Source organism: Topomyia yanbarensis, chromosome 3 (genome assembly GCF_030247195.1).
Source record: "Topomyia yanbarensis strain Yona2022 chromosome 3, ASM3024719v1, whole genome shotgun sequence".
Taxonomy (NCBI): domain Eukaryota; kingdom Metazoa; phylum Arthropoda; class Insecta; order Diptera; family Culicidae; genus Topomyia; species Topomyia yanbarensis.
Genome location: NC_080672.1, coordinates 54,542,163 through 54,569,270, shown reverse-complemented (window position 1 = coordinate 54,569,270; position 27,108 = coordinate 54,542,163). Strand labels below are relative to the sequence as shown.

Sequence of the window (27,108 nt, the reverse complement as noted above, 5' to 3'; positions counted from 1 at the left end):
ATATGATCATATTTGTTCTATTTAAGAATTCATTTTTTCAGTATACATACCTTATACTGAACGGTGTAACAAACATTGATTGCAATTTAAGTATTCCTTGATTATTCCTGAATATTTTCGAGAGTATTCAGGTTATCCAGGAAGAAGAACTGTGGAATCAGATTCTTGGTAGTTTTTTTTGCAACATTTAGAGACCGGTTTGACAGGATAAATTACTTATGCATTAGGTTTCCACTTCATATGCCCATCGGTCATGCCCGCAGAAACAAACCACATAGTGGCCAACAACTTGAGCCAGTCCAGTAACAGCAAAGAATGTAGGTCCATCCTCGTCCGGTGTGGTTAACACATTGCAGTTACCAGGTTTCGCAATTTGCCATGTGTACTTACAGGCTATTTCCAGCAGACGCCACCAGACCGCATCGTCATAAAAACAAGCACAGAAAAATAGATAGGCCACCCGACTGGTGATCCCGCTTGCTGACCTATAAACGAGTCGCCTTTGGAAGTGGCGGTAACAGGTTTGTACTTGCTAGCTAGTGTACGTACATACATTACTGTCAATTATAAGGGGGGCCGAGATTTTTTGCTCCTGTGCGTAGCAAAAGAAGCTTCAGAGCTCCTCACAAGTTCGGTGTTAACCGGCATAATTGAAGTAATTACACGGTGAGAGCTGAAGAGACCAATAAATGTACGAGCTTTGAAGATGAGAACCGGGTGGAATTGGCAAGGTGAATGAAGTCGTTGGTAACTTTAAATTCTAGGTTAACAACAATTATTGGATGCTTACAGCAGAAATGAAATTGAGAGCGTTCGAAATGAGTGTCAAATCGCGCAATTGGGGAAGTTTGCGGTCAAATTGTGCGAAGAATGGAAAGGTTCAACGGATCGGTGTATTTCTCTAATGTCAGAGTCTAATTTATGAAAATGTTGTAAACTGCAGAAATGTTAATCAGGATATACTTCTTTACTGCCACAACGAATATTGATATATGCGGACAAATTAAGTTACAACTTCATTTCACCGACCGTTTATTAGTATAAGGATATTTATCTCGAGTGAGTGGTGAAACTAGTTCGGTTTGTAGCGAGTCTGGCGGGATAGTCTACGAAAAACCAGTTTCTCCCAATAGTACAGTCTAGGAGCTACATAAATGAAGATTGCAAAAGTGACTAAAACAGTTCACTCTAGTGTGTATGTATAATGGTTCTTTACATGACCATCACCACCCGCCGTAAGAGATTCTATCGGAATGTGGCTCTGAGTCATTTCAGAAAAAAATTACTTCACTTTTCTTTTTTTCATTTTGGCTCTACAAATCAACCTGCTCGCTCTCATTCTATTTCCAAATATACCCTACAGGAACCCTAAAATATTCTCTCAAAATTAGATGCGTTAACGCTACAGACACTTTATATACAGACTAGCGAAGTGTCAAAAATTACAGTAAAACGGACTGTCAAAAACTGCAGCCATACGAGTATCTTGGTTTTGAGAGGGTACAGGAGGAAGCCCAAGCAAAGCTTATGGGAGCTTCCGTGATGCCAGTTCACATTCATGGTTGCTAGTTTTACTGTTTTTGTCTCCGCAAGTCTGTGTATAAAATGTCTGTAATTAACGCTAGTTGGTTGTGCGTTTTGTGCTTCAGGAGCAGAAGGAGAAATCGATCAAAACAGTGTCTATCCTGGAACGGACGGCGGACGTAGAAATGCGGTGCCTAGTAAGCTTTATTCAAAATGGCTGCCCACCGCGAGGCTAGATATCGTCACCCTGATAGTAAGGTGGCAAACGTCAACCAACAATGCGGAAAAATTTCAATCATGAAAGGATGCCGCTATGCTGACTAAGATAATAAAGCTTCCATATTATTTGTAAGATTTTTTACGAAAGAAATCTTAAAGAAATGTATGATTTATGTTAGTAACAATAAATCTCTGTTCGCAGTGATAAGATCTGTCTTAAAACCACTTGAGACCAGTGCACATTGGCCATAATGTAAATTTAGCAGAGGTTTTAATTTTTTTTAAACTAAATGATGTAGCCGTACAATGTGTTTAGGAAAAGTGTTCTGCTTTACAAGGCACTTCTTTTCGTTTAATCAGAAGCTAGGATCGTTCTAATTCTGAATTCTAAAGTTAAAGATTTAAAATTGAAGATGCGCAGGCTCTAGCTTTTATACTTTCCATTACACGACAAATCCAAATGTAAGCTTTAGAGTGTTCCTTAAAAAACGGTTTTATTTCTATAACTTTTGTAGTTTTTATTTTGCACTAAAATACCCTTTGGACAACTTGAAGATTATTTTAAGGCGCATAATTTGCTTCAAAATACCAACTACTAAACTTTTTTCGTTTCAAAGTTATGAGAACTTTTTATAAAAAAATTAACTTTTTAAAATAGCATTATCTTCGATTAAGGCACTTAACATTAAATACCGTTGCTGTCAAATGAAATAGCATGCTTTGTAGTACAGATCTAAAAAAAATGGCAAATACAATATTTTTATTGCAATATTCACTCAAAAAATAGTTTTGTTTTAAGTAAAAAGTATATACAACTATCTAACGAGAGAAGCTAGAGGTGCCGTATATTGAGACAATTTGTTTTACTTCAAAATGTCTGAAAGTATTTCTAAAGTGATCCTAAAAAAACCAAAACTGCAGTTATATAAACAAAACCATTATATAAAGTTATATAAACAAAACCATTTTTTAAGAACCACCCTATTTTTTTGGTAAATGTCCTGTAAAATGAAAAGTTCACGACAATAGCTCCGGCGAGGGCCAAGCATTAATTACATGTACGAAGACATTAATTACATTAAGTATCATAGTACAACAAAAGTAGTTTTAATTACTTCCAATAATTACTTTAATTACATTCAAAATATGGACACACTCAAACCTGCTAATGCCCTCGAGTTCCGATGACTTCGACAAAGTTTTTAAAATTTTATTTTCTGGAAGATAGCGAAACTCTATCTCGAACTGATAAAAAGTTGATTTCCTGATTTTAAATTTTTTAGAATCTTTAGAATAATAGAAAAGTATTGTAAAGTGCAATATTTTTTCATGAAAAGTTTCATTTTTATTTATATTGTCCATCGTGAAAGTAATTTAAACATATTACAAAGGGTCAACTCATGAAAAACCAAATTTTTAATGTAAATTTTTTTTAAATCAATTTTATGAAATTTTAGAAAATATCGCATTCGCCATTTTTTGCTCAATTATAACTCGTGTCATGACCTTAGCTATAGTTGCAAAAGAATTATCTTTTGTTTGCCCCAATGAGTTATATTGTTATTTCAAAGAATCCCATTTTTGGCGTAAAAGTGCTCATAACTTTTTAGCGTTTTATAATGTTTCGTAAATTTGTTTCAAAACATGAAACAAATTATTCACCTTAAAACAATCATAAAGTTGTCTGAAGAGTATTAAATCAATACCGCAAAAGGGGGACGGGCACAGCGTAGTTGGTAAATCGATTGCCTTGTACGCAGCTCACCTGGGTTCGATTCCCAACTCCGAACATAGGGTTAGAGATTTTTCACATAGCAATTTTTCTAAAACGAAAAGAGGCGAATGGCCCTGAAATTAAAACCTCCATAATCAAAATAAAAAAAAGCCGCAAAGGTTATTTGATTATTTGACAGTTTTCTAAGAAACACCCTACCCTTCGATTTTAAATTTGTTGTAAAATTAAAAATATGACAGATAGAGCCACTTTGCCAAAATTTGTCGTTCTCTAACTTCGCTGAAGATCGTTTAACTCTAGTTAGAATGACTGAAAAGGTTTTTTTTATCTTGGTAAAATTAGGACCACCCTGCTAGGTTAGCTGTTGTTTTAACAAAAAGATGGAGCTCACAAACTATGAAAACTTCTCCAAAAACTTAATAAGGCTAATTTGTTTAGTTTTAGTAAAATCTCGAAATTCCTGCTAAATTTGCATTCTCGACCACTCTGCATTGGTGAATGATACAGATATCAGTAGTCCTTATTGGGTTATTTGAGGAACATCTTGAAGAATGTCGGTGCAGAATTTGCCCAATTCTTCGCCACTCTCTACGCATGTGAGAAAGCGGGTTTTCAAACTAGAAATTCCATTTTCTAGACTGTGCATCAGACACATTATGCCAACGAGGAGTGTTCCTCCCCGTTTACCATTCGACTGGTGCCCTCTATGATGGCGTACCATGAAAACTTGTGTTCAAACAAAAAAAATTCTTCCGGATGTGAGTTCGAAAATGTTATTTTTTCAAGTACAACTGCAGTATTCTAGTAACCGACACTGACTGGACATTGCAAATTCAATTACAAATGGCTACTGTTCAGCGTGGTGAGTATTATTCGTGTGATCTTTGTGAATCCGATTACGGAACCTCATATCATTTTATATGTAACTGTCCTGCAGTAATGCAATAGCGCATCCGAAATTTTGGTTCTTTATATAAAGATTTGCGTGATTATATTGGAAGTCACCGTCAGTTCGATTGGATATGTCACACTTTTTTAAAGAACGGTCTATTGTACATCTAAATATTAACGATAATTTAGAGTGGTGGTAATAGCAAACTATGGTTAATTCTGATGAAAGGTTATTGATTACATGGTCAATAAAGCAATAAATATCAACATGCATTATAGCGATGTTGTGGAATTATGTTTTATGAGTTATTTTTCCAGTTCACGTTTATTGATTTTCAGACCTGTTACTTTTAGTTGTTTGGAAATAACAGTAGATTGAGAACCTTGCCTTAATTTACCAACAGCCGTCATTATAATCGGCCGGTTGAGAATTGATGATAGTTTGCAGTAAAATTGCGCTAATCTTTGGATGTACGGATGTACTGTTCTTTCAATAAGTGTCACATATAAAAAACAAACTTTTCAAGAGCCACCCTACCTTAAATATTTAAAAAATGATAACACATGAACCATTAGATATATTCATATAGTTTGTTTAGCAAAGTTGCTTTAATTTAATTGTTTCATAACTTTGAAGAACATTATGTAACTAAATTTCACATATTTAAAAAGTTGATACTTTTAACACCCTAATCACAAGGACCACCCTAATTGAACTAATATTAAAAAAATCGGCTACAAAGTACTAATAAAGTTTACCGAAGACACTATATATCTAAAACCGTCTGGGTCAAGAAACATGAAAAGCCTATTTTCATAAAGAGAGGTGCTTCCATAGCAGTGCTAGAAGCTGGTCCATTTTTACCTTTTAATACTCAATACAATTCTGCTAGAATAATTACAATAGTCCAATTACGTGGAAAACGTAGCCAACGACAGTCTAAATTGATAAGTTTTATCAGTTTTCAATAATATTGCACCATAACGAAGATATATGAAAAAATTATTTTCCGTCGTCAACGTAAACTGTCCCTGGCAGCACTGCTCCATCGGAATCCAATCAATAACAATAACTTCAGTTCTAGAGCTGATCCTTGTAACTGTTAATACTCATATTAAAGGTAATAACCACATTAATGAGACTTGTTTTTGCGAGAAAATCTTGCCTTAATCAAAAGTTATAGCTGTTTAAAAACGTTGTTGTCCACAAACAACATGGGCATGAATGGGTTAAATACATGCAATCGATTCCCGATATTTTACATAAGGAGTAAATATTTTCGATAACCGCATTTAGCGTTCTATTACGCTATTGAGTAAAGTCGCGTTTTTGATACTTTTTTTCCCACTGTGCAGTGTCTGCCATCTTTGTTCAACGCTTTAAGCCCAATGGTAGGGCAACATTAGTGGTTTTCGTTGCGCTAAAACATGAAAATACGGTAAATTTCAGGGCATTTGGGATATTATGTTGGTTCTTAACAACGAATTCCATCGATTATAGGCCGAGTCATTAACCCTCAAAAAGGCAAGCTAAAATTGTGAGTTCAAGAAGCATCGCAGCAGATCCAATGGAATCAAAACCACTTTTTTGGCCGTTCATCAGTGAGAGAATAGATGGCCCCAAAACGCTCGATCATTTGTATTTCAAATTACAAGTTCAATGAAACTAGAGAACTGTAACTAGCCGGGTCTCTGAGAACCTTAGCCTTGTTGAAGGTTAATGAAATAGTGAGGCACTCTCCCAAACATGATAATAGGCACTTGACCCTATGTATACACCCTGGAAAAAAAGTTGGGCTTGAAAGGGTTAATAATCTGCAAACCGCCAGGGGTTCAGATTAGAACAGAGCAATATTATTTATCAAAAATAAACTTCATTTACACTCACCGGTATAAGAGCTATAAACGCGGTCATCGCCTCCGATGCTGTCCTCCTCCATCACCGTGTCGTACCGCTCCGTGTAGAAGCCATCGTCGTCTTCGTCCAGTTCGTCGGCTTCCAGATCGTCATCTTCGATATCGTCATCGGCTCTATCCTCCTCATCGTTCTCCTCCTCCTCTTCCTCATCATCTACATCAACCAAATCGTCACCACCCATGATGTCTGCCTTGATGGGCATCACAATTTCGGCACTGCACTCCCGGCAGCTCTCCAAATCTCCCGGCACGTAGTAGAACTTGGACTGGATCGGTACACCGGCCGGTGATGGAGCCACCTCCGACTCTAGAGATGGATCGAGCACTTGTCTAGTGGGATAAACGAGGGAGCACAATAAGAAAACTGACAGCACGTTACATGGTAAACAAGTTGCATAAGTGACACCTTGTTTTTGTTTCCTCACAGTAATGTATGCAAAATAATGCAGTTGATGGCGGCGAAGGAAACGTCTCAATTCATCTAGTTAACTCTAATTTAAATGCGCTCAAACAAAACGAAGGGGAAAAAACTGCCCTTATATCGTATGTGTGAAATACAATACGTCGCTCCAAGGTCTTCCGTGAAATGATTAGCATCGCGGTTTGAATAAAATTAGCGTATGTAGATCGGTCACTGGAATGTTATGTGTAGCTGATGCGAAAAAGATTAATTGCAGATTTTAGCATGTAAGCTAGAACAGATTCTTCAACTATATTTTTTTCTATTATACCTACACCAACAAAAGACTATAATAACTAAGCCTAAATAAAAACGAGTATTATGACAGATCTCATTATTCTAGAAGCGCCTAACTAATAAAGGTTATCACTTAAATCTATACACATATCAACCATACTCACTTTCTAATATAGACGTAATTCTCCATGTCCCAGGGGTCGACATAACGCCGACTGAAGATCGCATCCGACGGTCCCATCGGATCGAGTAGGCTCGGTCGCCTTGCAAAGTGTGGTGGCGGCAGCCGCATGCAGTCGGAATCGTCCGCGGAATCAAATTCCTTAGCCGAGTAGTAAATGGATTCAGCGGTCCGTCGCGATGACGCATAACTATCGAACCCGGTGTAGGCAGGCATTTTCATCCGAAAATTTCGTTTTTGTGATAACCGTTTAAATATTACACCAATATTTCCTAGTTTGACGGGTTCGTCAGTTACGGAAAGGGAGTGATTCAACCTCCCCGTTTGTGTATAGCTTCGAACAGGTTCGACGAATATGTTCGGATTATGCCGATGTATCTAACTTGTTTACTTGTTTAGCTTGCTGCGTGACACTGGAATGTTTACATATTTTACTGGCACTTCTTGCAGCTCCGTTGGTTAACAGCTTATTGCAGAATGTCCATGAACTTTCTGCTTGGATTTTTCAAACGTCTGAAAAAAGAGAAGGAAAGAGACAATATAATTAGCAATCGGTAAATAAACGTGAAGATTGATGTGTTTTACAGCTTTGGTCAAACAAGAGTGATATCATTTTGTGAGTTCAGTTGAAACGCTTGATGAGATACTGTAATGAGAAGGGTAATCGATAAACTAACTGGCACCTAGTGAAGCATTTCTATCAACAGGATAAGATTTTTAAAGCTAACATTCCATGCATAAAAAACAGTTTTATTCATTACATCATATTGGGCGGCATTCCAAGTAATATATTTGTTATCTACAAATCTAGGTAACACCTAAATACAAGCATAGAAATCAAAATTCTTTTTTAAATGCTATAATTCTTGCATTTCCTGGTTACTGATCCAACATTGGTTTTAAACTGTGCAGTCCCGTTTCAACTTTTTTTTCAAAAATCTTTTCACATTGATGTAGTTGAAACCCCAAATCCCAGCCATCTTTTTATTTGTTCTGCTTCCAAGCCCAGTTTGTTGGACAAATTCGATCAAAAGCCCATTTTCACCTAAAAGATGTTATTTTTAAAAATTTCACAAAGCTTTGGTTTTAAACAGTGAATTCTCGTTACAATTTTTTTCAAAAATTCCTTGACATTGATTTAGTTTGAACCCTAAATCCCTGCCATCCTTTTATTTGTTCTGCTCTTAAGCCCAGTTTGCTGGAATATTTTTTACAAATCATAAGGAATTGTAATAAAATTTTAGATTTTCGAATTATTTTTTTTTAATTTCTAAGTCCTTGGAACCAAAACAAATTTAAATTTGTTTTTAGCGGTTTTCGTTTGTTTTGACATTAGATGATGATGTTTCATGCTATTTTAAAACATATTTCGACAAAAAAATCGACAATCGATTTTCAACATTTGAATGGCTGGCGTTCAAAAGGGGCTAACCCACATTTTGCATTTTTTACAGGAAATGGAAAAACTTCCGCATTTCCAAATTAACCTTGTTTTTATAGTAAAAATTAATTATTTTATTAGTTGTTCATTGACCCATGTTGTCTAGAGAAAATAAGATCATTACATGTACTACTTTTCAATTCACGAGCATTTTCGTAATTCGGGGGGCTAATCCCGGAGGTACCTATAGTCCAAAAGGGGTAACCAAAATTCACACATCCTTTCCTTATCTTTCGTTTTAGAGTTATGGTGTATTTGGCAAAGTTGTTGTGTGACAACTAGCGCTTCATTTGATCATTTCATGTTAGTTCGGAATTCAGTCGCTAGGGCGGCGCTGTTATCAACTTTTTATTGGAACGAGATAGAAAGATGGTGCCTATGGCAAAGTTGTATATCAGGTAATTATAAGTATATCTTCTCAAGACACCAACTATGTAGGTCCTGCAGGTTTTGAAATATCGCGCATTTTTGAAAACATAACCTGTAAGTAAATGTTTTAACTAAAACCTTCTCTATCTCAAAACGTACTGGACCTACAAAGTTTGCGTCTTCAGAAGATATGTTTAAAATGATAGCACCTACAACTTTCTCGAGGACACCACATTTCTATCTAGCTTCATTAAAACGTTGATAATAGCACCGCCTTAGCGACTGAATTCCGAACTAGTGTGATTCAACTAAATAAAGCGCTAAGTACCATACAGCAACTCTTTCGAAGACACCATAACTCTATAACGTAAGATAATGATTGATTCAACGTTTTTTAACTTTCCGACCACAATGTACCGTTTTTCTCTTAATCCCCTATTGCTAGGTGAACTTTCAATGTAGAGACATGACACCTTCACTGGAATTTTCAAAAAAAAATATGCCCAATAATATGCATTTGTGCTAGAAATATATATTAGTTAGAAAATAGCCATACATAGCAAGTGTATGAGCGGCCCTTACCTTCAGGAACGACTGTTTGGGCCGAAACGTCAACGTACAATACAATCCAACTAAAAACAGTATTATATCGAGTTCACCGATATGTGAGCTACAACACAAAATTTACTGATTGCGAATCAACTACTACTATTACTGTTGAGATCAGTTCAGAAATTCCTGCATTTGTAACCAAAATCTAACATTAATTTTCAAAACACGTGTCAGTTTATACTTAGATATACACTGTGAAAAATTATGATAAGAATGCATGTCATTTTAACGAATTATCTTAGTGTGAAGAAATAAAAATTACACAATTGTAACGTTTTGATAATATCTAAAATAATTGATTGCTTGTTTCAACTCACATTGATTGCTGTTTCAACTTACCTCGGTATGAGGAGAGTTGAAACAAAGAGAACACTGTTACAAAAATCAATATATTGATGCTTTGTTATTGATTTGTACCAGTTATTCTGACGTAATTTTATAAAGCATAAACAGAGGAAGGAAATTTAAAAATAAGCAATCATCGAATGACATTTTTTGTCGATTTATCTAATAAAAACGAAAAATTGTTTCAACCCTCCTCGGTCTCCCCTACTCTTTGGATTATTTTGAATATTACGAAATCAATATTCAAACGCCGCACCCCTTTTATGATGGCCGATTGAGCTAAAAAATTGCATAATAAGCATTCTATGTATGACTTCATGCGAAAATTTAAGATAACAATTTTCAATGATATCTTCCCTCTTGAACACCTCTGGTTCTCCATACAAACTTTGGATTTAAACTGTGAAGCCCCGTTACAATTTTTATCAAAAATTTCTTCACCCGAGGTTTTCTGGGACCCCCATGGTTCTCTGAGAATCTTCCAAATTTTGCCAAGTAGGCCAACAATCGAGTGTGTATGGAAAAAATACATCGAACTATATGGAGAAAATAGATGGTTATAGATTCCACCACCATGTGCCATTACGTTAGACACGCAAGATTGTCTGAATTGATTCCCAAAAAAAGCAAAATCCCAGACATCTTAAGATAGAGTTACTAGCGATTAAAATGATAGAGCAGCATATCCCATAGAATCTTCGTGTTTCAATCTAAGAGTTCCAAAAAGAGACATAGTGTGATGGCTATTGGAAAGATAACAGGACATTTGAAGGCTAGCAACAAAAGACATTGCGGGACGTGTCTCTTAATTGCAGTTGCATAATGTAGCAATAACGTAACAGAATTAACATGTGGTAATCTGACCTTCATAGTTGCGTGACGTTGTTTGAGGTTGAAAAATGCCAAGGTCAAAGGAGATGCTGAAGGGCGGGTTTACCATTTGAACGTTGTCTTGACCAGAACAATCTGTATATTCCGTGATGATTTTAAGGTGGATTTCGTGAACAAAGCGCGAAATTTCCTATTTCTTGAATATTTTAGTTATCTGAATATTTTATTCAATTGATTGTGCAAGCCACACACGTTCAATCTAAACTGGTTAAAATCGAGACTATAGTTGCCAAACGTCATTAATATATGAGCGAACGTTAGAAGGTTAAGCAAAGTATCAGATTTAAATTCTCACAATACTGATAAAATAGAGAAAAAATAATTTGTTCTCGATTTGACCATTGTTCGTTTGTGCTGTCGTAAATTTTTTCGGAGTTCACTTCCCTTAGCTCTAAACCAAAGAATGTCCAATCTATAAAAAAAGAATTATTTTGCTCCAAACTGAGATACCTGAAATTGGAAAGGCATTTTCCAAGGATTCGTTTAAGTACACAATCTAAAACGATGCGTTATAAGTATGAGAGCCGCCTGAATCGCGATATAAAAGTCAAGTGCAAAAATGTAAACAGTAAACTTCAACGTAAAATATAGTTGATTAGAGACTACGGAAGTAGTACGCAGTAACATTGTCTGGTTTAAATTTGTTCAAACTTCTTGATTATGAGCAGTACAACATTCCAATTCCAACGATGAAACTGGTCAGAGTCGACATTCAACTTTGGAGAAAGCCTTATATTCTCTTCCAATGATCAATGATCATACCCTTTTCCCCGAATCTTTGAAATCAATCGAAATAATGTTGATTCTAAGCGCGCGCATGTCGCCTTGAGGTTCACTTATGGTCCATCCTCGCTGTAGGAATAGAAATAACGGCTTTTTGTAATATATTTCTATGTGTACAAATTTTTTGTTGAGATAGGTTTTCTTGTAGAATGACTCAATAGACGTTTTGTACACTCGTTTATTATGATCGGCTTGGGAAAACGTAGAAAATGAACTAAATGATACATTTCGGAAAAAAAAATGTGGATGAAACATTAAAGCCATCCTTTGTGGCTAACATTTTAACTTTTCCTTCATCGTCTAACCGCAAACTGCGGTTTTGAATTTAACATATATTAACTACAGCAGTAGTTTTTAACCTTTTTCGTGCCACGTAACCCTTTAAAATCATCCTGGGTTGCTACGGACCCCCCACGGATAAACATCGATTTTGTATGCTATCAATATGTTATTCTCAGTTTGTTAGGAAACAAATTGAAATATACGTTCGGAAAATATATTTTCTTCGCGGACCCCCAGCAAGGATTTCACGGCCCCCTAGAAGCCCGCGGACACTAGATTGAGAATCACTGAACTACAGTACAACATTTAAATCATTTTAGTTCAGGATCCCAAGGTTTCTCCATAATCAAGAAAAAATATCATTTGTGAAAAAAGAACTAGGTTTTCTTCCTAATGTAGAGAAATAGTGTTTTCCGGATTGTTCTTCCCTAAGGTGAAATATAGCACCCTGATCCCTATCCTTTGGCTGGGATAATTGTCAAAAATGCTAACCCGTATGGATAAATTCACTGTCAATGAAGATCGCCAGTATCAAACGAGGACATGTTTACGTTTTTTTAGAAAATCAATTGAAAATCCTTTTGAAGTTTTAAAGATTGATCCTATGTATTGCTACATTTAGAAAGATAAGCTCTATCGGTGTATGAAATAAAAAGAGAATTTTATTCCTCATTTAATGACCCAATTCGATCAAATCGATGAATAACAAAATTAAAGTTACTCGTCAATTTAATATTTGGTTTTAAAAAAGTTTCGGTCACAACGGCTATAAGCACATTATGTACCCTCAAGAGGGTGAAAGATTCGTCTTCGCCCGTTTTTAATGAACGAGCCTTCCAATTTAATAAATTTCTATGATTATTTAAAGCTATTATTAAACTTGAAACTCATCACAATTTTGTTGGAAAATTCTCACGCAGTTTGAAAAACTTCAAACAAAAAAGTAAAATTTAGCATAGCAAATCATCAGTTGAAACATTGATTGCTGCAAGAAATTCATTTTTTTCTTCCGTTATGCTACCTAGATTGGTTGGAGCAAAAGAAGCGTTGGGTGAGAACGAAATTGGAGGCGTGGTGATCATTGTTCTTTAAGCAGCGAAACCTGTCACTAAAGCATAAGATGCCGCATCATTTTAGGATATCGTCTGTAATATTTCCACTTTACCCGCACGTGCAATATAAAATGTGTTTTTTTCTATTAATTTCAAATTATTTACCTCATTGCGGATAAAATTAATTTAACAAACCTCTTGGATAATTCCAGAGTGTTGTAGCGCGTTAGAGCCGTCAGCTTTTCTAGTCATAAGAATAAGCTGTGAAAAAGGTATGTAAATGGTATATCTGTCTTGGGATCATATGCATAAAATTAATAAAACTTCTCTGTAAGATACAAAAGAAACCATTTGTGGCCAATCCTTCCGCTGAAATTAGATATTCCTCTCTTCGACTAATCTGAAAAAAGAGGCTTTTACGTCCGAGAGGAACGTCGGGAACTCAGTTCGAAAAGCTGATGAGATTGGTGTTTCTTCCCATTGTTATAACGCACAATGCGATGAAATTTACAAATTTCTTCTGCTTCACGTTCGGATAAAACATTGAATAAGTTACTACAAACAATTTAATTTTCGGGTAAAGTTATCTGTTTTCATTTCTTTTTGAAATTTGGCATACGACCATTCTGGGAGGACCCAGACATGTTGAAAGTATCAAATATTTAGTCTTGAAAGTGACTGATTGAGTATAAAATGTAGGTAGTCTTAAGAAAGACTGATTGTCGAAAAATATAAGTAGTCTTGAAAAAGATTGATCAAGGGAAAAGTGTAGGTAGTCTAGAGAATGACTATTTCTGTTGAAAAACTCCAGGTAACCCAGGAGCTATGAAGTTTGTGTGACTGAAATGAAGACTCCCGCACGATGTTGATTGCGAAGTGGAAGCGGATGGAATACGGTACAAAATTCCTACGAATACCCACAATAACTTCTCACTACAAATAGCTGATACTCCTTCATGCCGTGTACGGCTGTGTGGGCCCAAGAAAACTGAAAGTCTGAAATACATTCGGTCATGATTGAGAAGAGATGACTACACCGGTGTTATCAGCGTTACATTAATTAAAACCAATTACCAGGGTTTAATAATTTTACCTTCTTTTTGACACTATACCGTTGTAGAACCGGGTAGATAAGAAAACGCTATAAAAATATTAACTCTTACGTCCCAAACCCCCAATTTCACAAACCCCACAATCACAAAATTTTTCCAGTTTTAGAAACCGAGGCCAACTTATTGGAACTCGTCGTAGTTCCGGATATATTGTTGGGAGTACTGGGGTTACCCCCCCTTACCGAAAAAAACTTTCAGAGCAGTTTTCAACCAGTCTTGCGACGCATAAAACTTTATGATTTTGTAAAACAAACGCATTGACCAACATTCTGAGGGTTTTTTTTGTGGAATTGGCCACAACCTGGAGTATTCCAGGAACCTGGTTCCGCCGGCAAAGAGGACACTTTTCGATCGTCGTGTCAAACTTTATAATTTTGCAAAACAAGCGATCGGAGAACATTTTGAGGGTTTTTGATCAAATTGACCACAACCATGGATATTCCGACAACCTAGTTCCTCCAGTACATAGGACACTTTACAACCCGTTATAAATCCCGTCTTGCGGCATGTCCAACTTCATGATTTTTGCAAATGCGATGGTCTACTTTCATGTTGTTTGAAACGCGGCACAAAACTGGTTTCACAACAGACCGAGAATAGTTTCCTTTTCAGGAAGACTCAAATTCAGGTAAAAACTCGGGTACAATCCGAACAAAAAACCTTCAAATATAGTAATATATGCTTGATTTGCAAAATCATGACGTTTGACATGTCGCAAGACGGGCTTTATAACCGATCAAAAATTGTCCTCTTTCCCGGAGGAACCAGGATCCCGGAATACTCCAGGGTGTGGTCAATTCAACCAAAACCCCAAAAGGGTCGAAAAGTGTCTTCGTTACCGGAGGTATTAGGTTCCCGGAATACCACGGGAATGTGGCCAATTAGACCAAAAGCTCTAAGAACATCCTTTAGTATACTTGTTTCGCAAAATCATGAAATTTGACGTGCCGGTAGCTTGTTTTGTAACTAGTTGTAAAGTCTCCTCTTTGCCGGAGGAACAAGGTTTCCGGGATATCCCGGGTTGTGTCCAATTTGACCAAAAAAATTCAAAATGTTCTCCACTGATTGTGCAAAATTATGAAGCTTGACACCCCGCAAGACGGGTTTTAAAATCGGTCGAAAAGTGTCCTGTTACTCGGAGGAACCAGGTTCTCGAAATACGCCGGGATTTGACCAATTCGACCAAAACTAAAAAATTGTCCCAGGGCTCAGGTTTCCGGAATACCCCAGAGTGTGACCAATTAGACCAAAAACCTTTAAAATGTCCTTCAGTGTACTTGTATCGCAAAGTCATTATGTTGGACGTGCCGGAAGATGGGCTTCATAATCAGTCAAAAGTGCCCTCTTTGCAGGAGGAACCAGGTTCCCGGGATAGCCAGGGTTGTGTCCAATTCGCCCAAAAACTCTCAAAATGACCTCCAGTGTACTTGCTTTGCCAAATCATGAAGTTTGACATGCCGCATGGCGGGTTCTATAATCGGTCGGAAAGTGTGGTCTATGCCGGAGGAACCAGGTTTCCGTAATATCCCGGAGCGTGGACAATTCGACCAAAAATCCTCAGAATGTTCGCGAATGCATTTGTTTTACAAAATCATACAGTTTTGTGCGTCGCGGGTTTGAAAACTGCTATGAAAGTTTTTCGCTTGGTCCATAGACAAACCATTCGCAGTTAGGGGAGCCCGGGGCTAGTTGGCGGTAGGGGTAAGTTGGCGGAATCCCCTTTTCTCCGTTTCTATTAGAAATAAAGCGCTGTTTCTTGTTGTGAACCTCATGTAATATGAAACGAATTATCCAATGTATTTTTGTTGCAAAACATTTAGTTTTGTAGAAGCTGTGGGCGATATTGTGTTTTTGAGCATACTTTTCAAATTTTCTTAATTTTAAACATTTTGTGTAATTTAAGGTGGTTTTCAATATATTCCCTAATGATTATATTTTTCGATAGTGCGTGAAAAGAGTTTTCAGTATCCGTATAGATATTACACATATCCATACACAAAAGTAATTTTTGAAACTTTTTTATAAAATATGCGGTTGGGGTAAGTTGGCGGTGACGCACACGGGGTAAGTTGGCGGTACTATTTACAGTGCAGAAATAGTCATCAAATATTTTCATTTCTGGATTTCACTCCAAAGTAAGAGAAACTTTTTCATATGTGTCTCGTCAATGCAGGGGACAAATTTCGAAAATTTGCTTTCGAATATGGAGTATGCGTCGAAGTCAAAATGACGGGGTATTGAGACTGAAATATAATGAAAAGTGTTGAATAATATACAGTTTTATTGAAAAGACAACCGGCACATTTCATAAGAACCACTGATGTAATCGAATTTCTATTTGATTGCTTATTTTCTGGCATTCCGCCAACTTACCCCATACATACCGCCAACTTATCCCAGGGCTGGGGTAAGTTGGCGGTTTTTCCGAGTCACATATTTTTGTCTCTAGAAGTGAAGACAACGTATCAAACATTTTCATAAAATTCAGATATGTTGCCAACAGTCTGCACTTTCATGCAACATGTTCTATTTTGTAAGATCTACCAAAATCAAAGCGGTAAAAAATGAAAACTGAAAACACCGCCAACTAGCCCCGGTCTCCCCTACCTATTCACCGAACTTAGCCAAATGAAAAACTAAAGACGATCTTCGTACAAACAGATCAAAATCACCAACTAATCAAGACGGGCCTGTTTTGTTTGTTTTCACCGCCGAACTATCTTCAAAGTGAATGCCGAACGCACACCACTCCCCAACTGGGGGCACAAACTGCTCCCTCTACGCTCTTAACTATTTATTACGCAAGAAGATTATTCATTAGTAGTGCGAATCTTGTACGCCTTGAAAATAAAATGCCAGATCACCAATACAGCTAGAGGAATTTCAAGTCACGGTTCATTCTGTCCAGCTCATCTCGGTGATGTGTTTGTTTTTGATTATTTTGATAGTCGCAATTTGCAGTCGGCAAATGTAATAGACGTGAAAAATGTGAAGATTGCCAGAAGGTTAGTTAGACACGGTAAAATCATCACAACAGCATGAGTGTGCCGCAGAGTAACATTTTTGACACTCAATCGATAATGTGGTAAGGAAGCAATCAGTGTGGTTAGTGGTTTTAGATAATAATGTAATCATTTTCCGAGCAATGTTAAACATCAAAAGTACTGCAAGTAGACATCATATTTTGTTATCAGTATCAAATTGATATCTTGCTTTGATCTCAGTTTAAGGTTTTCAAATTTAACATCAAATTTTGGTATCATTTTGCTACAATTGTGATTCGCTGGTTGGGCCACAGCCTCTGCCAAACTAACGAATTTGATTCGCTAGTTGGATCGACTGACAGTTGTCAAAAACTCTCCAAAAGAGACGTTAGTAGTGTAAATGCATCTGTTCACATCTCTAATTAATGTCAGATAAAAGTCATAGTAAATTTGAATCGAGATTTTCACATTCAGATGATCCAACTAGCGGAGGTCCAACTAAAAAGCGCTTCAGTAAAAAAGTGACCTTACATACCTACTCTGTGTATTGAAGATTTTATAAAATTTATATTTCTTTGGAAAACATCAAATTGAATATTTATTTTGTAATCAACAAGAAATTTCAACATCTCAATGAGTTTTCAACTGGCTCTCCTTGATAACAAATTGTTTTCTGTTTGTTGTCATAGGACATTTTTTCTACTCTCGATTTTGATCTTATAACAGTTAAAACGACCCAAAACGATAACGACACGAGTAATCATTACCTAAAACATAACAACATAACATCAAGTTTAGTATTCAATTTGGTATGTGCCACGGGATGCAACAAAACTTCAGCGAACCGAAAAGTTCATTGAATTTTCCAAAGCCGGCATGGATCATCAAACATGCGAAAGCATCAATCAGTGCATCAGAAAGCCAACCGAATGCGATACGATGTTCCGTCAAATGTAATAATTATTTCATCCATCGATTGGAACAATTTCTGATCCAAAAGCACCGCCGTCTTTCCGTGTAGACAAGTGAGACACGTCGAGTTTGAATTCACACTGGGAAATCAATTGAAAGAACCTACCTGTAGGTATAATCAAATGGTATAATTATTACGTTGCGTGCCTTATATTCATCGTGTGCATGTGCATGAATAGAATTGATAGGTTGGCATCGCAAAAGTTGGATCATCCACCCTAGTCACGAATGTTCTCTTTGTTTAGCATTGAAGTGCAACTTTCGAATACAGTCTTCTACGCCAAGCGAATTCTCGGAATGTCATTCACGGTAGAGTTGTTAGTATAACATTCTTTCATTGCAATTTGAAGTAAAACTGCTCTTCATTAAAGTTATATTGATGCCAAAGTGGTTGAATTATACATCAGAACAGAATTTTCATTTACTCATAAATCCATCTTAAATTAATTCTAATAAATTCCACGCTTATTTACTGGATGGTAATTGCGACGGTCGGCAACGGCGAGCTGGATATATGTGGTTATGCGGTTAAGGTCACGCGTCGCTTGCCGAAGTCGCTACTGGGTAGCTGTGTAGTAAGTTGCAAGACGAAGACGAACTGGTGGCGAGTGCCCAGTTCGTGCTCAGAATTGGCAGGTGGAATTAATCGGTACCTCACTGCACCAAGTAAGTATTGCGATCGTCAGCATTGGTATGTACCGTTCGAGAAATTGTGGTCGGCGCGATGCACTAGTACGGCAAGATTTCAAAGTCCAAACTAAATGGTTAAGATCACGAACGCGCGACTGTTCTTTCCTCTCGGTTGGTGAACGTGATGGGTGGTGGGTATTGTCGTGGAAGTAACAAACAATGCAATTATGTTTCCGAGAGTAGCAACACGTCTTGATCGGGCTTCTCACCATTTCACCTTTTCAAGAATATAAAATGAATCTAGTAAAAGTTAAAGTCATATGTTCCACTTGCGATTATTAAATAATTTTATTACACATAAACTATTGTCTAAAAAAAGAAATAGGCCAGCGTGGCATGCACAAAGCAAGGGTCAAATTGGATACCAAATACTTTTTGGCTCACTGTAATTTAAACCCACTCCACACAATTTAAATGCTAGTAAAGAGTGGTTTTATCATTTTTTCATTTCTTACAAAATAAACGTATAGAATTCGCTCAAACTTTGAAAACCATTTTCCGAATCTCATATACCAATAGCTCGACAAATTGAGACAATGTCTGGAAGCATCCGTGCCCGGAAAAAACGGCGCCAAATGGAAGTTCACCTCTCCATGCTTCCTATGTACCCAAGCCGACACATTTTGGATGAGTCGGTGGGTCCATCCTTCCTTTCCCCGCATTGTCCCACTCCTGCTGCCACTTAGCCAACAAGTCCGCTCGGACCAGTCTCCGTGTATTACGTGCATTTCTCCGCTGGTAGTATTCCACGTCCTCGGACAGAGTGACGGAGATGAAGGTAATACATACTGCCTCCGACAATATTGTTCTGTAAGCACTCCCGACGGCCATTAGCCGGAATGTCCTGTTCAGCTTTTCACGGTTTCGCTTGGTTTACAGCACAGCACCAACGAAACAGTAGATAGCAGACGTCTCGTGCTGCTTCTCGGACCGCCAACGTTTGGCATGATTCTCGCTATTGCGTTTGTTGTCTTCGCCGACTTTTCGCAGACGTAGTCGACGTGGTTGTTGAAACTCAACCGATTCCCAATTGCACACTTCGATGCAATCACGTGCCCTCCGACGTCGATCTGCATCCACTGAATCGCTTTGCAGTTGCTGACCAACAACATCTCCTTCTTGTGGTGAGCTATTTGCAGCTTGACACCGTTCATTCAGCTCTCTATCGCGTCTATTGTCTCCGTCACCGACACCTCCACTTCTTCAAGTGTCTCACCCATCATCGTTAGTGACACGTCGACCGCGAAACACACGATTTTCTCTTTCCTGGGCAGTTGCAGCGTTAAGACACCATCGTACATCCCGTTCCAAAGTGTTGGACCGAGAATGGAGCCCTGAGGAACGCCAGCTGCGACTCGCATTTACTTCTGCCCTTCGTTCGTATCGTACAGTAGTACTCTACTCTGGAAGTAGCTCTTCCAGATCTGGCATAGATAGTCGGGTACCTTAATTCGGTGCAGCGCCACAGCGATGGCTTCCCAGCTGGTACTGTCCGAATTGTATCCACTGTCGATGCTCCTTTGCGGAATCCGGACTGCATATTTGACAGTCCGCGCTCACCTTCCGTGAATTTCGTCAACCTGTTAAGGCTGATCCTTTCCAGGAGTTTTCCGAGTGTATCCAGCAGACATATGGGCCTGTACGAGGCCGGATCGCCAGGTGGTTTCCCTGGTTTTGGCACCAACACTAGTTTCTGGATTGATTCGTTTACGAGCGGTCTATCGAGAAGCAAGTGTTTTTTCCAGTCCGTCAGTGTTAGATAAAGAATCGTACTAATCCCCGTTCAGGGTTATCTTGCACATTCTCTACATCTCGAGGTTTTGGACTTTTTTCTTCTTTTGTGCGTGTGTTAACCATTAGGCCGTCCTCAGCCTTTTGTCCGCGTAGTGAGGATTGAACAATAGCCAGCTATATAAGCTGGACTGGTGCGTCGTGGGAAACAAATTTACAGATAAGTAAAATCTACCTCTTTCGACACATTTACGGCTAATTCCCGTCGGCGCGGGTGCTAACCCTGTGCGTCGACGGTGTCGATGACTCCCTCCCCGAACGGTCTTCTTTCGGCCCAAAACAAAATCGCTGAATCTATTACAGATTTCAAAAGACGTGACGGAACGGTTCTCGGCTGTGACCGAAATAAAAAAGGTCCGCTCAGACAGGCTCAGGGTCGTGTTGACTAACTCAAAGCAGGCAAACGATGTTGCTTGCTGCGAGCACTTTACGAAGGACTATTTTGTGTATATTCCAGCTGTAAAGGTATAGTCTGAAGGCGTTGTCACCGATGAGAGTTTGACATGCGAGGATCTGCTGCAGTACGTGGTTGGCCGTTTTAGAGACCGCTTACTTCAGCCTGTGAAAATACTTGAGTGCAAGCGATTGCACTCAGTAGTAGTTGCGGGGGATGATTTAAAAACATATCCCCAATCAAACTCTTATCGGGTGCGACCCTGTGCATCTGTTTGTACCACGGATCATGAATTGCACAAAGTTTAAACAATTGGGTCACACAGCCACCCATTGTAGCAATAAGGCCCGCTGTGGAAAATGCGGTGAGAATCATGTGGATGATTCGTGCAGTAAGAATGCTGAGAAGTGTCCTTACTGTGCAGAGAATCTACATGATATCTCGGCATGTCCCGCGCGAGGGAACATCTACTAGGGCGCCTAGAAGTTATAGGAAGAGGAGGAACATTTCCTCTCCTAAAGTTCCTTGTAAAGGCCAGAAGGTATCCCTTGACGGGGCTCCGAAAGTCACGTCTATTTGAAGTGTTGCAACCAAACCGAAGCAAGTAGCTTCTGGTCTCGGAGGATTAAGCTCAGAGAAGGAGTTCCCAGAACTTCCAGGAACATCAAAAATCGCAAGTGTTCCTTTGTTTCAGTTCGAGAATAATCACAGCACTGGAATTATCAAACTCTCGGACATTGTGGACTGGATAATAAAAACTTTCAATATTACTGATCCTATTAAAAGTCTTATGTTAGCTTTTCTCCCTACAGTAAGAACATTTTTGAAACAGTTGACTGTTGAATGGCCCGACCTTTCAGCGATTGTATCCTTCGATGGCTAACTCATCGAACGAGGTCACGAATTTGATCACTGTTCTACAGTGGAATTGCAGAAGTATCATCCCGAAAATCGATTCCTTCTAAATTTTAATAAATAGTGTGAGTTGCGATTCATTTGCATTATGTGAAACTTGGTTAACTTCAGATATAGATCTCAACTTCCACGATTTTAATATTATTCGCCTGGTTCGGGAAACCCCCTATGGAGGAGTGCTTTTGGGGATCAAAAAGTGCTATTCCTTCTACAGAATTAACCTCCCCTCGATAACTGGTATTGAAGTTGTCGCTTGTCAATTAACAACCAAAGGCAAAGATCTTTGCAGAGCTTCCATTTATATCCCCCCCCCCCAACACCGCGATTGAGCATCGCCGGCTACATGACATCATAGAATCCCTGCCTGCACCGCCACTAGTTTTAGGAGATTTTAACTCTCACGGTACGGAATGGGGTTGCCTTTATGATGATAACCGTTCCTCTTTAATTCACAATATTTGCGACAACTTCAATATGACAATTCTAAACACGGGTGAAATGACACGGATTCCTCCCCCACCAGCGCGCCCAAGCGCATTAGATTTATCCCTTTGCTCGACCTCGCTACAGTTAGATTGCGCGTGGAAGGTAATCCCTGATCCCCACGGTAGCGACCATCTGCCGATCGCAGTCTCAATCAATAACGGCTCAAGGCCATAGGAAACAATCAATATTTCGTATGACCTCACATGAAATATCGATTGGAAGAGCTATGCTGCCGCGATATCCGACAACATCGAATCTACTCAAGAACTTCCTCCGGAGGAAGAGTACAGCTTTTTGGCTGGCTTGATTCTCGACAGTGTGAATCAAGCTCTAACTAAGCCAGTACCCGGCGCGAACATACAAAAACGTTCTCCCAATCCCTGGTGGGATAAAGAGTGCTCAGAGGTGTACGCGGAAAAGGCCACCGCGCATAAGACCTTCCGGAACGACGGGTTAACCGCTAGTTTTAGACAGTACGCGACGTTAGACAAGCGAATGAAGAGTTTGATGAAAGCCAAGAAACGCGGTTACTGGAGCCGGTTCGTCAACGGATTAACGAGAGATTCATCGATGAGCACTCTTTGGGAAACAGCCCGACGTATGCGAAACCGAAACAGTACTAATGAGAGCGTGGAATATTCAAACCGTTGGATATTCGATTTCGCCAAGAATGTTTGTCGGGATTCCGCCTCGGCACAGAAGATCTACCGCGCCGCGTTCCCTCACGATAACGCAAACGAAACACCTTTTTCGATGGTGGAGTTCTCACTTGCTCTCTTGTCGTGTAACAATAAAGCACGAAGGCTAGACAGAATCAAATTCAACTTATTGAAGAATCTGCCAGACTCTGCCAAGAGATGCTTGTTGAACTTATTTAATAAGTTTCTTGAGGCTAACATTGTCCCACACGATTGGAGGCAAGTGAAGGTCATCGCCATCCAAAAACCAGGAAAACCAGCCTCCGACCACAATTCGTATCGACCGATCGCAATGCTATCCTGTATCTACCCCCCCCCCCCCCCCCCATCCACCAAATTGCTCAACGGAGCATTTAGCTCATTCTGTCTCTTCTAGTTCTAACTATTATATTATATAATCTTATTGAAAATACCTAACTCTACTACCACAAAAATAACTCTAATAAATCTCCCCGAATCTTTACAAAATTAAATCACACCTAGTTATTCCTAGTCCCTGCTAAAAATGTCAAACCATATTGACATAAAACCCCCCCCTAATCTTACGAAAATTATATTACCCCCTTGTGTATATGTATAGCTATAAATTCTCCTTAGTTTAATTTAAAAAAAATCAATATGTTATCCCCTAGTATTAAGTAATTTGAAATGTAAAACAAACAAAGATTGGCACCTTTAAGAGAATGCGCAAAATTCGCAAACGAAAAAAGCAGTTTTTTTCCACACCGTATGTCAGATCTTCATAAAAATCAATCAGCGTGTGTAGAATGTTGTTACAGTACTGCTGATTGATTTTTATGAAGATCTGACATACGGTGTGGAAAAAAACTGCTTTTTTCGTTTGCGAATTTTGCGCATTCTCTGTGCAACCTTAAGCTAACGCAAACCTGCCTTATCAAATAAACAAAATGAATAAAAAACATGTAGTTGGCAGTTGAACCCTCCATCCACCCATCCCCCTCCTTCCTCTCATTCTCCCCCTCCTCTCAGACCAACTTCACAACCGCATTCCCTTCACCCACCCGGAAACCAAAATATGTTAGGTTGTTCCCAACGCACCCTCGCCTCCCGCTGATTATCCGCACCACCATGCATTTCAAAATATGTTAACATGAAGACAACATTTTAGATAGATTTGTAGTTTTCTACAAAGTTGTAGACAATGAAATTGTCCAGTAGATTATCGATTTTAGTAATATTTGATTGTCTATAGTACCACTTAGTGGTAAACATGTTAACCAGTTTCATAGTAAAACGAAAGTTTTCAAACAAAAAAAAACTTTAAAATAAAAAGTTGCTCTGGAACCCCCAACCGATTATTTTACCTATGGTTGCAAATTAAGGAGAAAAGTTCATTCTATGACATGCTAAAGTTTTAGAGAAGCCAAATTCTTTAAAAAAAATGAGCTACGAAACACACCGTGTAACAGTAGCAGTAATATACCAAAACTATATCGATAAAGTAATCCTGTTTACCGAATTTGACAAAAAAATAATTGAAAAATACAGCCCTGAACGTAACCTAAAAATTACGTTGCTCAAGTTCATTCAACAACTTTGACATTGACCAATTAGTCACCGTATATATGCAAGCATCGGAAAGCAATCTGTCGTTTATGCTAATCGTTTCGTTTCGCTTGATTACTCACTATCTAGCATCGCCAGGTACCGTCTACTGACGCAAAGGTGAGCCAAAAATGGAACAATTGCTTGACTTTGAAAGAAAAAAAAATACAAGTGGCTCGCAACCATCAGGCACTTCAGAAGACTACAAATTGTTTGATTAAATGTAAACAGCGAGGCACGTATTTTAGTATGGCTAGCAAAACGCCGCCGCCCTGCCAAATCGATGCCTCGACGCCTCACACGACGTCGATGAATGGTTACAAGTAGGACAAGAGGTGCATCAAAAAATTACACAATCACCTGCCAGCACCCAAGTGCGGTGAAAACCCGTACGAATCAATTCTTGTTTTTTTTATTTTGCGCTAAATGCACCAACCATTTACGCCTCTTCAATGTTTATTATTATTTGCTTAACGATGCAGCAGAAGACTGGTTGCATGCTTATTGAGTTACCATTTTGGCCATGCCTAATGGTTGCACCTACCGGCACCTGTACAGATATGGGAATGTTAACGTGTGCTTATGACCCTCGCTTTGTTGAAGGTGACGCTTTTAAAACCTACGCAACGCTTGAAGAAAAACCTATGCCCTATGACGGCGCGGTCGGGCGGATGTTCGTGTACATTAAAACGATACCGTTTGATGAGCATAGGTGAAGCAATCGGTGGGTAGCAATGATGAATTAGGGTTCTTATTGGTATTGCACACCACAAAATAATAGCAATCGAAAGAATAAAATCTTTATACCAAAAGTTGTGAATTTTTTGGGGTTATTATCGTTTCAAGAAACCAAACTTAATTAAGATCTACCTTCGAATAAAATATTTCTGAGATGTTTGAGTTGTGTCCAAAGCTGTATCCACTTAATATAACTTTGAGTACACTTAATCGAAGGTTTGAGATAAAAAACTAACTTAAATTTATCTCAAAATTGATTTTGAATAGCATTTACGGGTATTCATACTAAGGGAGATTTGTACATTCAATCTGACGGATTGTTCGAGCAAACGACAGTTTCTTAACGAATCCTCCGATAAATATTCTTCAAGTCAAATAAAAAACTGGATAGATTTTGTATTTAAATTATTCATTTCCTATGGACAATTAACCTAGTTCCCGCATGATGTTCTTAAACCATTCTCTCGGGATAATCTTCATTTTCTCTCAGTGCCAGTAGCATTGTTTAACAACTTTCCGATTCCAATGAGTAGGTATGCTTCAGCACCAGTTCGCAGCGGCAAAGGAAAACAACTACTGTATACGGCCGTTTACGATCGAATAGAAAAAAATACAACCCATAAACAATCATTTTTTGGCTGAGTGTAACTGAATCGAACAGAGGTTGCATTCGTGAAAATCCTCCACAGTAAATCAGCAGCAACTTGCCGCAAGCAACAAGCATAACTTATCGTTTTTTGGACTCCGTCGCGAGAGAAAATCCTCCACCCGAGTGCCGGGGAAGCAAAAAATAATAGAAAGAAATGAAATATCTCAGATGATAACTAGAGAAAGTACTGTAAATAACTACCCAAACACACATCAGCTATCTATTGTTTATTTTCCACTCCAGTTTTTTTTCGGTTTCCATCGCATTCCGCGAACCACCTTCTGCGACCAAGTAGCAGATTTATGCTTGCCGAAAGTTGTTTTTTTGCTAATTACTTCGATATGGGAAAATTAAAGTAAAATCGTACCGGAGGCGTGGTGTAGATAGCGGAAAAGTACAACACTGGTTAACCAAAAGGGCTGTGTGTGTCGTTGTTTGGTGATTTTTGCACCTTATGCAAGACTGTCGAGCCACGGCGATTGTGAGATAGTGAATTTAAAAAGTACAATAGACAATCCGATCGGGTTAAATTGATATTTGCTTTTTTCTTTTTATTCATACTTGTTGATTGATGGTTGTTGTTTGTTGAAGCGTTGAATTGTATTAAAGTATGGGTAGAAATGTTTCTATTGTGTAGACTTATCCAGCTGGGTTTATATCGAGCCGATTTCGACGACTGAATTTGGAGGAAAACAAACCGTTTACGCGGCTAATTTGGAGGTAAACAAACCTCTGCTAGGCTGAGGGGGTTCTGCGTGAAAAAACGCTTTTTTTGAGAATTTTATTAGAATTTTGCGTGAAGCAAATTTATCAAAACTTATGTACATTATAGTGTATCATTTCAACAACATGCTGTAACTTTTCTATGCAAAAATATCGACAAACGACTTGGTGACGAAGCTTTTTGTAGAACGTTTCTGGAAAAACATGATTTGCGGTGTTACCTGCCATTAAAAAACTACCGATGTCTTTCAAACTTTGCATACACATTCTACATTAAAAATAGCTAACCCCTACGTTGAGTTTTTGAGATAATATTACATTTAAGGGGGTGTTTACTCGTAAAAAGGCGGCATGTTTCGTGAAAAATAGCAATTTTTATTTAAAATGAGTAAGAAACCCTCTTAATCAAAAATTTATGTATAAAACTCAACGTAGGGGTTGGAATGTGTAT

The 27,108-nt window shown here is 38.4% G+C and overlaps 1 protein-coding gene across 4 annotated transcripts in view; it reads right to left on the bottom strand.

Annotated features, from left to right (window-relative positions):
* LOC131688845 (nucleoprotein TPR-like) overlaps positions 1–27,108 on the bottom strand; it is a 71,259-nt gene that overhangs the window by 20,925 nt on the left and 23,226 nt on the right. For all 4 annotated transcript variants that reach the window (XM_058973412.1, XM_058973414.1, XM_058973413.1 and 1 more), the window contains exons 3-4: positions 7,148–7,677; positions 6,258–6,616 (exon numbers count right to left, since the gene is read on the bottom strand). In XM_058973412.1, coding sequence (XP_058829395.1) covers positions 6,258–6,616; positions 7,148–7,386 — 598 coding nt within the window. In that variant the 5' untranslated portion in view covers positions 7,387–7,677. The remainder of the gene's footprint in view (positions 1–6,257; positions 6,617–7,147; positions 7,678–27,108) is intronic.